This window comes from Schistocerca serialis, chromosome 8 (assembly GCF_023864345.2).
Source record: "Schistocerca serialis cubense isolate TAMUIC-IGC-003099 chromosome 8, iqSchSeri2.2, whole genome shotgun sequence".
NCBI classification, from domain to species: Eukaryota; Metazoa; Arthropoda; class Insecta; order Orthoptera; family Acrididae; genus Schistocerca; species Schistocerca serialis.
Window position 1 is genome coordinate 408,519,158 of NC_064645.1, and position 13,870 is coordinate 408,533,027.

The following is a 13,870-nucleotide window of genomic DNA, read 5'->3' on the forward strand; positions in this document are numbered from 1 at the left end:
AAGAAATATTCGGAGTAGGTATTAAAATCCATGAGGAAGAAATAAAAACCTTGAGGTTCGCCGATGACATTGTAATTCTGTCAGACACAGCAAAGGACTTGGAAGAGCACTTGAATGGAATAAGAGCACTTGAATGGAATGGACAGTGTCTTGAAAGGAGGATATAAGATGAACATCAACAAAAGCAAAACGAGGATAATGGAATGTGGTCGAATTAAGTCGGGTGATGCTGAGGGAATTAGATTAGGAAATGAGACACTTAAACTAGTAAAGTAGTATTGCTATTTGGGTAGCAAAATAACTGATGATGGTCGAAGTAGAGATGATATAAAATGTGGACTGGCAATGGCAAGGAAAGAGTTTCTGAAGAAGAGAAATTTGTTAACATCGAGTATAGATTTAAGTTTCAGGAAGTCATTTCTGAAAGTATTTGTATGGAGTGTAACCATGTATGGAAGTGAAACATGGACGATAAATAGTTTGGACAAGAAGAGAATAGAAGCTTTTGAAATGTGGTGCTACAGAAGAATGCTGAAGATTAGATGGGTAGATCACATAACTAATGAGGAAGTATTGAATAGGATTGGGGAGAAAAGTTTGTGGCACAACTTGACCAGAAGAAGGGATCGGTTGGTAGGACATGTTCTCAGGCATCAAGAGATCACCAATTTAGTATTGGAGGGCAGCGTGGAGGGTAAAAATCGTAGAGGGAGACCAAGAGATGAATACACTAAGCAGATTCAGAAGGATGTAGGTTGCAGTAGGTACTGGGAGATGAAGCTTGCACAGGATAGAGTAGCATGGAGAGCTGCAGCAAACCAGTCTCGGGACTGAGGACCACAACAACAACAACATCTATGAGTGAAAAATAAAAGGAAACTACGGCTCAACATTTGTCATGGACATGTACATATTTATGAATCTTGTTTAGATGATTCGGAAATTAATCTTGAGACACCTCACCAAGTAGCCACACCACAAACATACCATCCACACATCTCTGAAAGAGGGTAAAATGGTGTTCTTAGTGTGAATTCTTCTGATTCTCTTAGCCAGAAACATGTAGTTATAGGTGACAACAGCTAGCTATTTGCCATAATGAGACGGGAAACTGTTAAGCAAAACAGAATGACTTCACAAGTAGGGTTTCAATGTGTTCCAGTAAAAGCAATGTACCTTGGAGAAAAACTGATGAACAGCGTATCATCATGCCTAACTTCTAATACGCTCATAGCAGTGATCCATACATACACACACTCTGCATGGTGAGCAGACATTTATCAAGCATCTACGTTCATGACTCAATAGCACTAAGCGTCTTAACAACAAATTCTTGTTGTGTACCTCTGGAAAACCATATGGACAAGGTGGTGTTAGTATTAGTAGTTTCAAATGTTTCACAAACTCTTATGATGACGCAAATGACCAGTTACCTCCATTATTAAATGGATTTTTTTTTTCTTTTTTCTTTCATTTTCTTGTGAGCTGGAACAATTGAGAATTGAGACAGATGTCATTTTCTCCTTTTAGTCAATTTTGTGGAGAAGCACAGACATGGTCTCACTATGACACACAACTCATGGAGGTCACACATAACAGTTGCTTCTTGTTTCTGTATGTCTTTGTAGAGACGAAACCCTGTTGACACACTGTGAAATGGATTATAGCACATGAATATGAATCTTTTGGAAACTAACTGATATTATTTGGCAAAAGATAGAGTGTATCCTATGATGATGGTACAGCACAGAGTTATTACTGTGACAATCTAGTCATGGACAACTTGAAAGAAAAGTTTGCTTCCAACAATTATAAGACAGAAAATCTAAGTAGGCACTCATATTTAGCATAACATCAATGTAAGGCAACTGAAGATTTTGTTCATACCTAACACCAGTGAGGCCTCTGCAAGAATCACGAGAGCATTGACTGAAACAGGTATTACCAAGACCATTTTGTAGCTACCTGCGAAATATTACACTGTATGGACAGCATGATGCATCAGGGCTTCACATTCCCTCTCCTTACAAAAGTGATAGACCATACACAGGCCAGAGAACTCCATGTTTCCCATCACTGCAGGAAAATATACAGTGTAAGAGATGGCACTTCTGGAGTAGAGCAGAGAACAATTTTCCTTCTTTAAAACACCATGTGTTTGTTAACTGACTGGTAGTTTTTGTGATAGCCTAATTGAGGAGTCAACAACTATGAATACAACAGAATATTGTTAAACTGGATTAAGCATTTGGGGGGGAGTGGGGTGGGGAATGAAAGAAGCCTCTCAGAAGACTGTGGGAACCAATAACACACCCCATGGGGAAAAATTTAACACAAGCAAACTATTCCAAACTGGAACTGCTACACAAGAACAAATTATATGTAACTAATTCTCTGTGTAAGTACACTGAGGTGACAAAAGTCATGGGATGCCTCCTAATATTGTGCCAGACCTCCTTTTGCACAGCATAGTGCAGTAACTCCATGTGTCATAGACTCAAGTCATTGGAAGTCCCCTGAAGAAATACTAAGCCATGCTGCTTCTAAAGCCATGAGATAGTGCACCAGCAAGTCTCTCAATTATGTCCCATAAATGTTCGACGAGATTCATGTTGGGTGTTCTGGGTAGCTAATTCATTTTTCGAATTGTCCAGAATGTTCTTCAAACCAATCACACACAACTGTGGCCCAGTGATATGGCACATTGTCATACATAAAAATGTCAGTTTGGGAACATGAAGTCCATGAATGGCTGTGAATGGTCTCCAAGATCACACAGTAACCCTACCATCAGCTCTTACCAACTGAAATCAAAGACACACCTGACCACACCGTGGTTTTCCAGTCATCCAGGGTCCAACCGATAAGTTCATGAGCCCAGGACAGGCACTGCAGGCAAGGTCGTGCTGTTAGCAAAGGCAGTCTCACCAGTCATCTGCTGCCATAGCCCATTAATGTGACATTTTGGCGCACTGTCGTAACGGACAACCTTGTCGCATGTACCACATTCATTTCTGCGGTTCTTTCACACAGTGTTGCTTATTTGTTAGCACTGACAACATTATGCAAATGCCACCGCTCTCACTCATTAAGTGAAAGCCATTGGCCACTACGTTGTCCATGGTGAGATGCAAGGTCTGAAATTTGGCGTTTTCGGAGCACTCTTGACACTGTGGATATTGGAATATTTAGTTACCTAACACTTTCCAAAATGGAATGTCCCATGCATCTAGCTTCAATTACCATTCTGCGTGCAATGTCTTAATTCCCATCATGTGGCCATAGTCATGTGGAAAGCTTTTCACATGAATCACCTGAGCACAAATGATAGCTCTACCAATGCACTGCCTTTTTAAAACCTGTGTACACAATACTACCATCATCTGTATATGTGCATATTGCTATCCCATGACTTTCATCACCTCAGTGTATATGTGCGTGCTGTAATGCTAGAATTAATTATTAACATTTGGTCTCAGCAGAGCCTGGGAGGTCATGGTGGAGGCAATCAGTGCAGTAGAAGTGACATTACAACGAACCTTTAATTGTAGTGTCAGGCGGTACAAGCAAGCAGCTATCAACCATTAAATTATGCTGAAGCAACTGATATGAATTATGGTGTGTTCCCTAAGGTGTCATTAGCTGTGGTTATCATCTGAGATCATCTGATGTTCTGGGCAGATACATTAATTAGCAGTTTCGATGCAGTTGCTGCAGCACATGAAGAAATGAATTTTCTGATTTTATTGGTGTAAAAACATTTGTATGTAAATGAAGGAGAGCTATATTAACTGCTGGAGTTAATTTTCAGTCAACTTCACACTTTTTACACAGCAAAAAGAAAACTACTGTTTCTGATCTTGCACGGAAAAGAAAAATGCAGTTTCTCAGTGGATTTTGAGGAACTGAATTGGTAAAATAATTTCATTTTCTTCGAACATTAGTGCAATGAATGAAATTTTCACTCTGCAGTAGTGTTCACTGATACAAAACTTTCTGGCAGATTAAAGTTTTGCACTTGACTGGGACTCAAACCCAGGGTCTTTGCCTTTCATGGGAAAGTGCTCTATGAAGTCAGCTACTGGAGCACAACTCTCTACCTGTCCTCACAGCTTTACTTCCACCCATGCCTCATCTCCCACTTTGGATGGTAGGAGATTAAGTACTGGCTGAAGTAAAGCTGTGAGGATAGGTTGCGAATTGTGGTCCAGTAGCTCAGTTGGTGGAGCACTTGCTCACGAAAGGCAAAGATCCTGGGTTTGAGTCCTAGTCCAGTGCACAGTTTTTGCCAGCAAGTTCCATTAGTGCATTGTCTTAGGTTTTACAGATCATAATTATCACATTTCAGTATTGATTACACAAACACATGTAGTTTACATACATCACATTACATCAGTGCTGGCACCTTTACATCTGATGCAGTTAATATATAAAATATTGGGATGGTGGTCAAGTGGGAGAGTGCTTGCTTGGAAACCAAAATGTTGTGGCACTGAATCCCACTCAGACCATGGAGTATTTCAGTCTACCTTTAACCTGTGAATGATGTGAAGATACGGCAATAACAATACACTGTTTGGATTCCACATTAAACAGCAGAGCCACTTTCACTGGTAGATTAAGTTGGTATATGCCAGTCGCAGAAGTGGTGTCCAAATGAAAGACTTGCACCAGTCACTGAGCCACACAGTTACTATATAGATGAAAGATGCACCTAACATGACAGAGTTTTTTCATTTGAGATTTGGTCCAACACAGAAGTCAACACATTTGATTTACAGGTGCTGACAATGTCCACCAGGGGTTTCTGTAGGTGAATTGCTCTCTGAGCAGTCAGCAGTGAAGCACATTAGCTATTGCATCATATGATTAGCACCTTCAAATTTCTACGGACACCAATGCTTATCTGAAAGAACTACTCATGATCTACCATCATGTCACTACAAGACAGGAGACTACTTGCCGATTTATCAAGGACATACTTCCAAAATGACTGATAAGATTTTATTGCTCTTACAATGGTCTTTATATGAAGGGTCGCTGTTGCATTGCTGCCAAAAACTTAATAGGCCTATAATTCAATATCATGACAAAACTTGGACATTTGACACACTCGCCACAAAAAATAACTGCAAGCAGAGTCATAGACAGTGCATTATAAATAAAAATTGTGTATTTTAAAATAAAATGATCATAGTAACAGGAACGAACATAGTAACAGGAACGAAAAAACCAACAATAAATGGATACAGATGGTGAAAAAGGATTTGGCCTATTTTAATGTCACCCGTGAGTCAATCAGGGACAGGGAAAAGTTTAGACAAATAGTGAACGAAATTAAGTGTTTTCCAGAAGAAACGAAACTAAAGAATAATAACAGGAAATGGTCGGAAGAGCGGAGGAGGAACCACTCGAAAATGATGAGGAAATATTGGGAAGAGAGAAAAAAAGATCAAAAAACCGGGCAAGTGAATTGTTGAACGTGGTCCAAAGATGGCCGAAATCGAAAGAAGAAGAAGAAAATGATCACTGTTTTCTACTGAAAATTGTGTTACTTTATTGCGATATTTACTATTAATTATTAACTCCAGTTCACTGGTAGATCTATCTAAGAGACTTGAAAACCACTCATGCAACCCTTCCTGGAATATTGCTCAAGTGTGTGGGACACTTATCAACCAGGACTAACAGAGGATATTGAACGGCTAAAAATAAGGGCAGCATGAATGGTCACAGGTTTATTTGTGTCCATAGGAGATAGTCACAAAGACTGAAAGAACTGAACTGGCAGACACTTTAAGATAAACACAAACTACTCTACAAATGTCTACTTACAAAGTTTCTAGACCCACTTTTAAGTGGTGAATCTTGGAACATACTACAATTCTCTGTATATTGCTCTAATAGGGATCACGAAGACAAGATTAGTCGAATTACAATGTGCACACAAGAGTTAAAGCAAGCATTTTTGCAAAAAGCTCTAATGCCTTGTGCAATGGGACGTACCCTCTGTTCTGCAAGTAACAGTGGTTTGCAGAGAGTACAGATGTAGATGTATCACATTCTCAAAAATATCACGTGTACTGCAGCTACTGACAAAAAATAATTTCCAACACATGTTTATATGAGAGATTCTACAGTCTAAACACTGAACTGACTGCAAAAAATATAGCTACAGTTCCAACAGAACAGTTTTGTAATGGAACTGGAAATCCCAACATTTTAGGAGTAGGGAGGGGGAAATTGTGGAATCACAAAAACTGAAAAGGCATGCAGAAGCATCAAATCCACTGCAACATGAAACCACAATAACTTAATTTAACTTATGATTAAAGCAGTTGAACATTGTCTCTTTCTTGATCAAAGAGATTCTGTGTAACTTTTCCTCAATTCCAGCATCAGTACTAATTTCCCTTTCCATAGCTGTTTATTTTTCTACAGCTAGAATCTCTAACTTATTTCCTAATTTGGGCATCTTCTAGTCCTGTTACAGCAGTTCCTTTATCAGCAATTGTTAATATCTCAGTCTGTCTCAAAAGTCTTAAAAAAGGCACTGTCTTTTAGGTACCTCCCTTCCCGTAAGCCTTGAGTACACACACATTTCACTGCACATGAAGGCAATTTAGTGGTTAGTTCTCTTACCCTTGTTTACTAGCTTAAATCAAGAGAAGCATAAGTTAATAGAGTCAGGTGTTGAGAGCCTCCACACGGCATGAAAAATATTGTATTTCCAGGTGGGCGGCAAAGCAGGTAGAGGAAGTAATGTTGAATATGCTGGATGCATAAAAATGCAAATATAATTGGTTACATCCCAAATATTTATTTCTGCAACATGTGAAACTTTCAATCTTACACCATGCAAGAAAATACTTTCTATTTCTGGCTTCCCAATAACTAATTATGGTAGCATAATAGTGTTTACAAACATTTCCTCATGTTCACTACAACTTCATGGTTAGCATTCCTTGGGAAAGAACTGAAAATTGAATTATTTTCAGATGAAATCATTAAATAAGAGGCTGATCATCCACAGAGACTGCCGTTAAATGAATGCCACTACATTCTTGCCAACAATAACTTATTATTGTTAACTTAACAGTGATTAGCTATTTTACGCAATCAAATTAGAAGACTGGCAGATAGTCTGCATTCTTTGGCTTAGTGTGATGCAGCATCGCAATGACTAGTCCCTTTACAGCAGCATTTGATTATGCCGATGTGTGATTATTTTTTTTAATTACATTAATTTTTTATAATAAGTCTCCAGTGTGTTCTGTCAGAGTTCTTACTGATTTAATCCAATGAATAAAGGTTAAAAAACTAAGGTTCCACGCATTTACGAAGACAGACTTGTGTATGGATGGAACAGTCTATACTTTAAAATGCTATACAGAAAAATGCTATTCAGCAGATGAAGTTGACAACTGACTTGTATTGTTGCATAATACTAATACAATAAAAACAAAATTTCAACACATCTTCACACTCTTGTACACATACCTTAATGCTGACATGGACAAGGCAATTCCATGTTTCACTCAGACTGTACGGAACTGGAAGTAATGCACATTCTACTTCCCAACTACAACCACCAACCTAGAGTGTGACAACTACCAAATTGCTACATAACCTACCATAGGCTACGACTGAAAAAGCTTTCACTACATATGGAAGTGTACCTATTTGAAATTTTCTGACAAGACTGTATGCTGAACTGTGACTAACTTGGAAAGGTAGAAAAAGATCTTAGTGACTCAGCTACTCTGGAGAACAACTTTAGAGCTTGTGGCTCTCTGTACATCTCTTCTTCCAAACTTCAGTCAATCAGGCACTGCCAGCAAAACATAATAGTCTATATTCTAGTTCTAGTTCACCATACAGATTTTTAATATTGCATGTCAGACACCACATTTTACATTTTGTAAGATTTGAGAGCAACAATCACTGGAACCATTACCACTGAAGACTAGGTTAGTAGGCAAAAAGTGGTGTTGCATACACTGCATTTAAGAGCACCTATGGTTGACAGGTCACCTAAAGTTGACATAAAATTTTAAAATGTTTGAAATAAGGAAATGAAGTAATATAGAAGGCTGTGCTTTTAACATAACTGTTGTTATACATTGTTTAACCGTGGTATCTACGAAGCCACAGAGAAAGCATCGTGGTTTTGGGAGTGGAAAGCCACATTTGTTATGGCCTGCACTGCAGACAGAAGTAAGAAGCAAACCTTAAGGAAATTGCAAGCAGGTAAGTTTCGCTCAGTGTGTTTCAACTTTTTTCTGCATATGTTAGATTAATTTTAATTCTTTTGTGTTACTGAAAAGACTATTATTGCCTTTGTTTTGTTGAGTGTGGGATAAAATTAGTACTTTAAGCATTCACAAGTATGTCAACACTTGGTTCTTTTAAATTAACATAATGTTAAATATGACAGGGGTGTCAACTTTAGGTTTCCTATTACAACTTGAGTTTTAGACTGTATCTGAAAGTAACTTCAATGCTGTTCATAACTGTATTAGTTTTATTAAGCTATGTCACTTAGAACCCATAATTGACATAGTGTCTCAGCTTTAGGTATTCAAGTGTCTAATTTGGGAATGGTATCTGATAATTTTAAATCTTTTATTTTCTATTATCAGTATTCTAAATAATTGTTATTTTTAACTGTTTTTTTTTCCGGAAACATGGGTCCAAAGAAGTATCAACAATACTCACAAGAGTCTTTGATGGAGGCCATTGATGCAGTGAACCGTGGAATGAGCTATTCTTATGCTTCAAAACAATTTGGGATTCCAAGGGTAAGAGTGTCTACTGCATTTTCAGCAGATCAGGAAAATTTGCTAGCTGAGTGGGTAATAATGAAGGGGAAAAGAGGGTTCCCAGTTTCGAAACAGACGTTGTTGTATTCTGCTAGAAAGTTGGCTGACGAATTAAAGTTTAAAGTAAAAGAGTCTTTTACCAGTAAGAAATAGTACAATGGCTTTATGCAAAGACATCACGATTTAAGCTCAAGAATTTACCAAAATTTAACTACAAGCCGAAGAAATGCCACTCAAGATAATATTAAATTTTGGTTTAAGGAGGTTCATAGTTATTTTGAGGAGAGGGAGCTAATTTCAGTGTTTGAGGACCCAAGTAGAATTTTTAATAGAGACGAAACTTCCTTCTTCCTCAATCCAAAGGGTGGAAAGGTTCTGGCTGAACAAGGATCGAAGACAGTGTATCAAGGGGCTGGAAATGATGAAAAGGAGAACATAAAAACAATCATTATGGGAAATGCTGTTGGGGAACTTGTTCCACCAATGATTGTATTTAAGTAAATAGTTTTACCTGTTTATTAATTTTTGTATCTGTATTCTCTAACAAGTGTAGTTTACATTCTGAACATTTTCTTTCAGGTACACCAGAATACCAGCAGCTGTAGCCACAGCAGTACCAAAGGAATGGGCCATTGGGCATTCAGAAAGTGGGTGGATGAACCACGAAAATTTCTATGAGTATATTGCCAACATTTTCTACTTATTGTTTGTAAAGAAAGGATTTCAGTTCCCAATTGTTTTGTTTCTGAATGGCCGTACATCACACTTGTCACTGTCCCTGAGTCAGTTTTGTGCAGAGAAGGGCACTGAAAAAGTGGCCCTATATCCAAATGCAACACACATTTTGCAACCTATGGATGTTGCTGTGTTCCGTACTCTAAAAATGTGTTGGAAGCAAAAAGTGCAAGAATGGCGCATGGAGAACTGACACTTAAATAAACAAAACTTTGCACACGTGCTCAGTTCAGTTCTAGATTGTGTAACGCCCGAGATCCTCCAGAATGGGTTCTGTAAATGTGGATTATTTCCCTGGAATGCAGAAGCTGTTATAGTTCCAGAATTAGATGTAACTAAGCCACAAGTGGCAACAACAAAAACAGCAATCCCAGAGTCCCATCTGAAAGAGCACATAGCTTGGCTAGAAGATCAAATTGGACCAGAGAGACTACGAACTTTCGTGGAAAATAAGGGAGACTGGACAGGTTGTGCAGAAGATTTGTCCCTTTATAACCTTTGGACGAAAATAAGTCGACAAGCTACACATAATCTGTCTCAGCAAGCAACCTCACCAGCACCATCATCTGCACCACAGGATGCCTTGCTGAGCTTGCCTCAGGCTTCATCACCAGAACAACCTTCTCAACTTCAAGAAGTGGGAAATACAACACAGTCAGTGACACTTCTAGAACTTAGCACTCCACAAAAAGCCATAATGACAATAAATGAGCCGAGACCAACCATTAGTGCAGGATTTGTACCATCACCCTTTACAAAAGCTTTGTTTTGGCCTAGTCGTAGTGCTTCAACTAGAGTAATGAGAAGGAGAGAAAAAATTCCTCAAATGATAGATTATTTCCTAAAAATGGAGGAAATGAAAAAGAAACTAGAAATGGAGAAACAAGAAAGGAAGAAGGCTACAGAGGACAAGAAAATTATTCAACAAAAGAAGAGGGAAGAAAGACTAGCCAAGAAAGGAAAAAAGAAAGTGGTGTTGTCCAATTCAGATAATTCAGATGAGACTGAAGTTCCATTAATGGACAGTGACTCAGAATTGTATGAACAAGATTCTGATGAAATGTCATTAGAAAGTACCAGTGAAAAGAATGTGAAAGAAGGGGATTTTATCATTGCAAAAATTTGTTGGAGGAAAATGAAATACGTCACTCTTCAGTTTCCTTTGAATTGTTCAAGAGGTGTCAAAAGATCTGATAAAAGTTATGGGACTGAAAAGTACTGATATAAGTAAGACAGAGTTTTTAGCAAATGAAACTGATATTTCCTTTATCTCTCACCATCAAATAATTGATGATGTAGAGTTGCATGAACTGTCAGTGATGGAGGAAAGAATCAAATATGTTTTCAAAAAGTTGCTTAATGTAAAAGAAAAGTAGGTCATACATTGGTTTCTGACATTCTTTTGTAAACATTAATTTTCAGCAGTAAGCTCCTTTCTGAATTTTCAGTTGCTTTTACTCATCTGTTTAAAATATAATCAATAATTTGGTAAGGAACTTTAATTTTTAAGTACTATATTTACATGTACTTCAGGAGATTTACACATACCGTAAATGTTTGCAGTTAAACTTACATAATAATAAAATAATTGGGTGTGACTAGCATTGCAGTTTTCTTTCCATCATTGTCTAATTTTGGGGATATGGGAATTATGTCGACTACAGGTCCCAAAATCGTCAACTTTAGGAGCACGGCCATTTTAGGGTGTCTATTTTAGGTGCAATTCAAGGGCTCACTTTCCAATTATTTTAGAAAAACACACAATTTCATTTTTACAAGACATGATATTTTCGATGAAAGCTGAGACTCTGAAGTTCCAGAAAATAATTTTAGAACCCATAATTATTTAATAGCATGGCCATAATATTAAAAAGTAGGAAAAAATTCTCTTAAGGTGTCGACTATAGGTGCCTAACCTTACTGCTCCGCATGTCAATGGAGAGTACTGCCAGAAAAGCTGAGTTTTGTTCACGGCATCTGTGTCCAATACTGATCACTGCAGTATGCACAGAACTTGTGGCATAGAAAACTTTTATCAGTGATTGTCATCAAGTAAAGCTGCAAAAGTGTTTTTACTTGTCTGGCAAGGACGATGCAGCAACAAAACTCCCCCCCCCCCCCCCCCTTTGGAAGTTGTGTGTGACTTTTTTTCCCTTTGTTTACTTATGGTTGACAATACATCTTTTTTCGCTTTCGCTATGAACCTAAAAGTTGCATAAACTTTAGGAAATTATACTTCTACAAGGAAGGTTCTTAAATGACTAGTACATGGGCATACTTAAATAATATTGTGACTAACTTGGAAACTTGGCTATACATACAACACAGTACGATACTGGATGTGATTCATGGGCAATCAAACAGTTAACATTCCAATAATAACAATACATTTGAAATTGTCAGATTTTTTAATTACTGACATGTTCAGAGTTTTGTAAGAGGTAGCTTACTGATGAACATTTTTTTTCACTATCTCTTACATCTATAACGACATGCAAACAATTACTACACGATGTACGAAGCGTCCACCACAATATGAGAAATAAAAAGCGACAGTCATTTATATCAAAATTAGAACTTGGTTCTGGGCAGAAACTGTTTCTTTACATTACAATCACGCTCTCGGCCGCGATTATATGCTCTTATCCATTATAACGACAGAATTTGTAGTTCTCATAAGTACAAAAACAACTGCAAAATTGTCTGTACCTCCTGAAAGCTTCCCACAGGAATTCCCTACTAGGCATTTGTGAATTGAAGTAATACGCCATGGAAGGATCCAGTCACCAACGTACTTCGAGCTGTGACACTGACTCATCTATCACGTTTTCGTGAGGGAACTTACTGTCAAGGATAGCAGATAACACCTGCTGTTACGTACCTTTGAAAAATGTCCCACAGGAATTCACGACTGACCATCTGACCTGTGTACGCCATTATTTAACACAGTAGAGGTGCAAAATGCACACTGGGTTCCCGCTTAAGGGGCGGTAATACACTGTTTACACACGCCTCTCTTTCACTGAACAACCATGAATATGAGAAAGTAGACAGTCCACGTAAACCTCTTTGCGACAACATAACCTTGAACGACAGTGTGTACACTACTGTGCAGAATCGACCCTACTGAAATCGACCATACCCTGTTGACACTATCAGCAACGGAATAACTAGTTTTGGCAACATATGGGTATCTAAAACTCATATCTTATTATTTTCCTTTCACTTTACATTATTTGAAGTAATTCTGACTAAAATCGTTTAAATTACAAAAAATGATAACGACTATAAATATATCCGCACTTCTCTTTGTACAGTGTGCTGAGATCAGTGAGACTTTTAACGAATAGAATATTTTGTAAATATAAAGTATATCTACATAGTTTTTTTAATTATTCTGTTGATGAAGAACTTATTTATCTCTGTAGCTTAACATCGTTGATAGTCCGTGACTTCTCTCTCGGGTACCCCTGTGTAAAGTCTTTGCTTATTTCACTCAGTATGCAACTGTCAAATAGAGATGGCAGCACTTTCACAGTACGCTGCAGCTGCTACGCTGATGCAAATCCCTGTCGTGAGGGGGAATAAAACAGTAGATTTGTTGCCGTGATCGCGAGCAAACTGTCGACCTGCGTTGCTAGTAAGGTGCGCGTTCAAATGCCAGTGAAACGCCGGGTCGTGATGACTAGCGTCTGTTACCGCTGCGGTGACTGAAGTATGCAGCAAGGGCCCGGGCACGGGCCCTGGCCCATGGTGGTGGTGGGTCTGCTGCTGTGCCTCGCTTGTTCCCTTTCGCTCACGAAACTTTTAATGTGTGTGTTCGCTCAGGATGCCGCTAGTCACAGCAACGAAGCAGAACTGTGGTTGCACGAGAATCAGTTGCAACAGCATGCCGGTCTTTTCAGAGAGCGTGGTGAGTTCTACCCCACAAACGATTATAGCACAGCGATGCGCAAACCTTGTCTGTCTCGTCTCTTCCCTCCCCTCCTCCACCACCTGTATTCCATGATTTGTTCTGATAGTAGGTGGCGCGGGATTTGGATTGTGCAGGATGCCAGCAACGGAATTGTGTGAACTGTGTGAGAATAAAGACTAAATCATTTTCAGTGCCTACCAGAATGGAACCAGTCCCATCAAGTAATTTGTTAATTTGTTCAAATATGTTGTTCCAGCAGTGTTTAGATTCCCTTTTCCGTGGTGGTATTTACCGTGATAGCTCAGAATTCTACATCAATTTCATCAAGCGTTCATAGTTAGTATTTGGCCTCAGATGTCAGACAACATTTACGCTTATTACTTTTTAACATTGCCAT

General features: G+C 38.4%; 1 protein-coding gene across 2 annotated transcripts in view; it reads right to left on the bottom strand.

Moving 5' to 3' along the window:
- LOC126416515 (programmed cell death protein 6) overlaps nucleotides 1-12,658 on the bottom strand; it is a 45,845-nt gene extending 33,187 nt beyond the window's left edge. Inside the window, exon 1 of one of the 2 annotated variants that reach the window (XM_050084258.1) lies at nucleotides 12,439-12,658. In XM_050084258.1, the coding sequence (XP_049940215.1) occupies nucleotides 12,439-12,494 (56 nt within the window). In that variant the 5' untranslated portion in view covers nucleotides 12,495-12,658. Of the gene's footprint in view, nucleotides 1-12,266; nucleotides 12,399-12,438 lie in introns of those variants that run through there. The other variant, XM_050084257.1, reaches the window with a different exon arrangement.
- Between the last annotated feature and the right edge of the window lie 1,212 nt (nucleotides 12,659-13,870).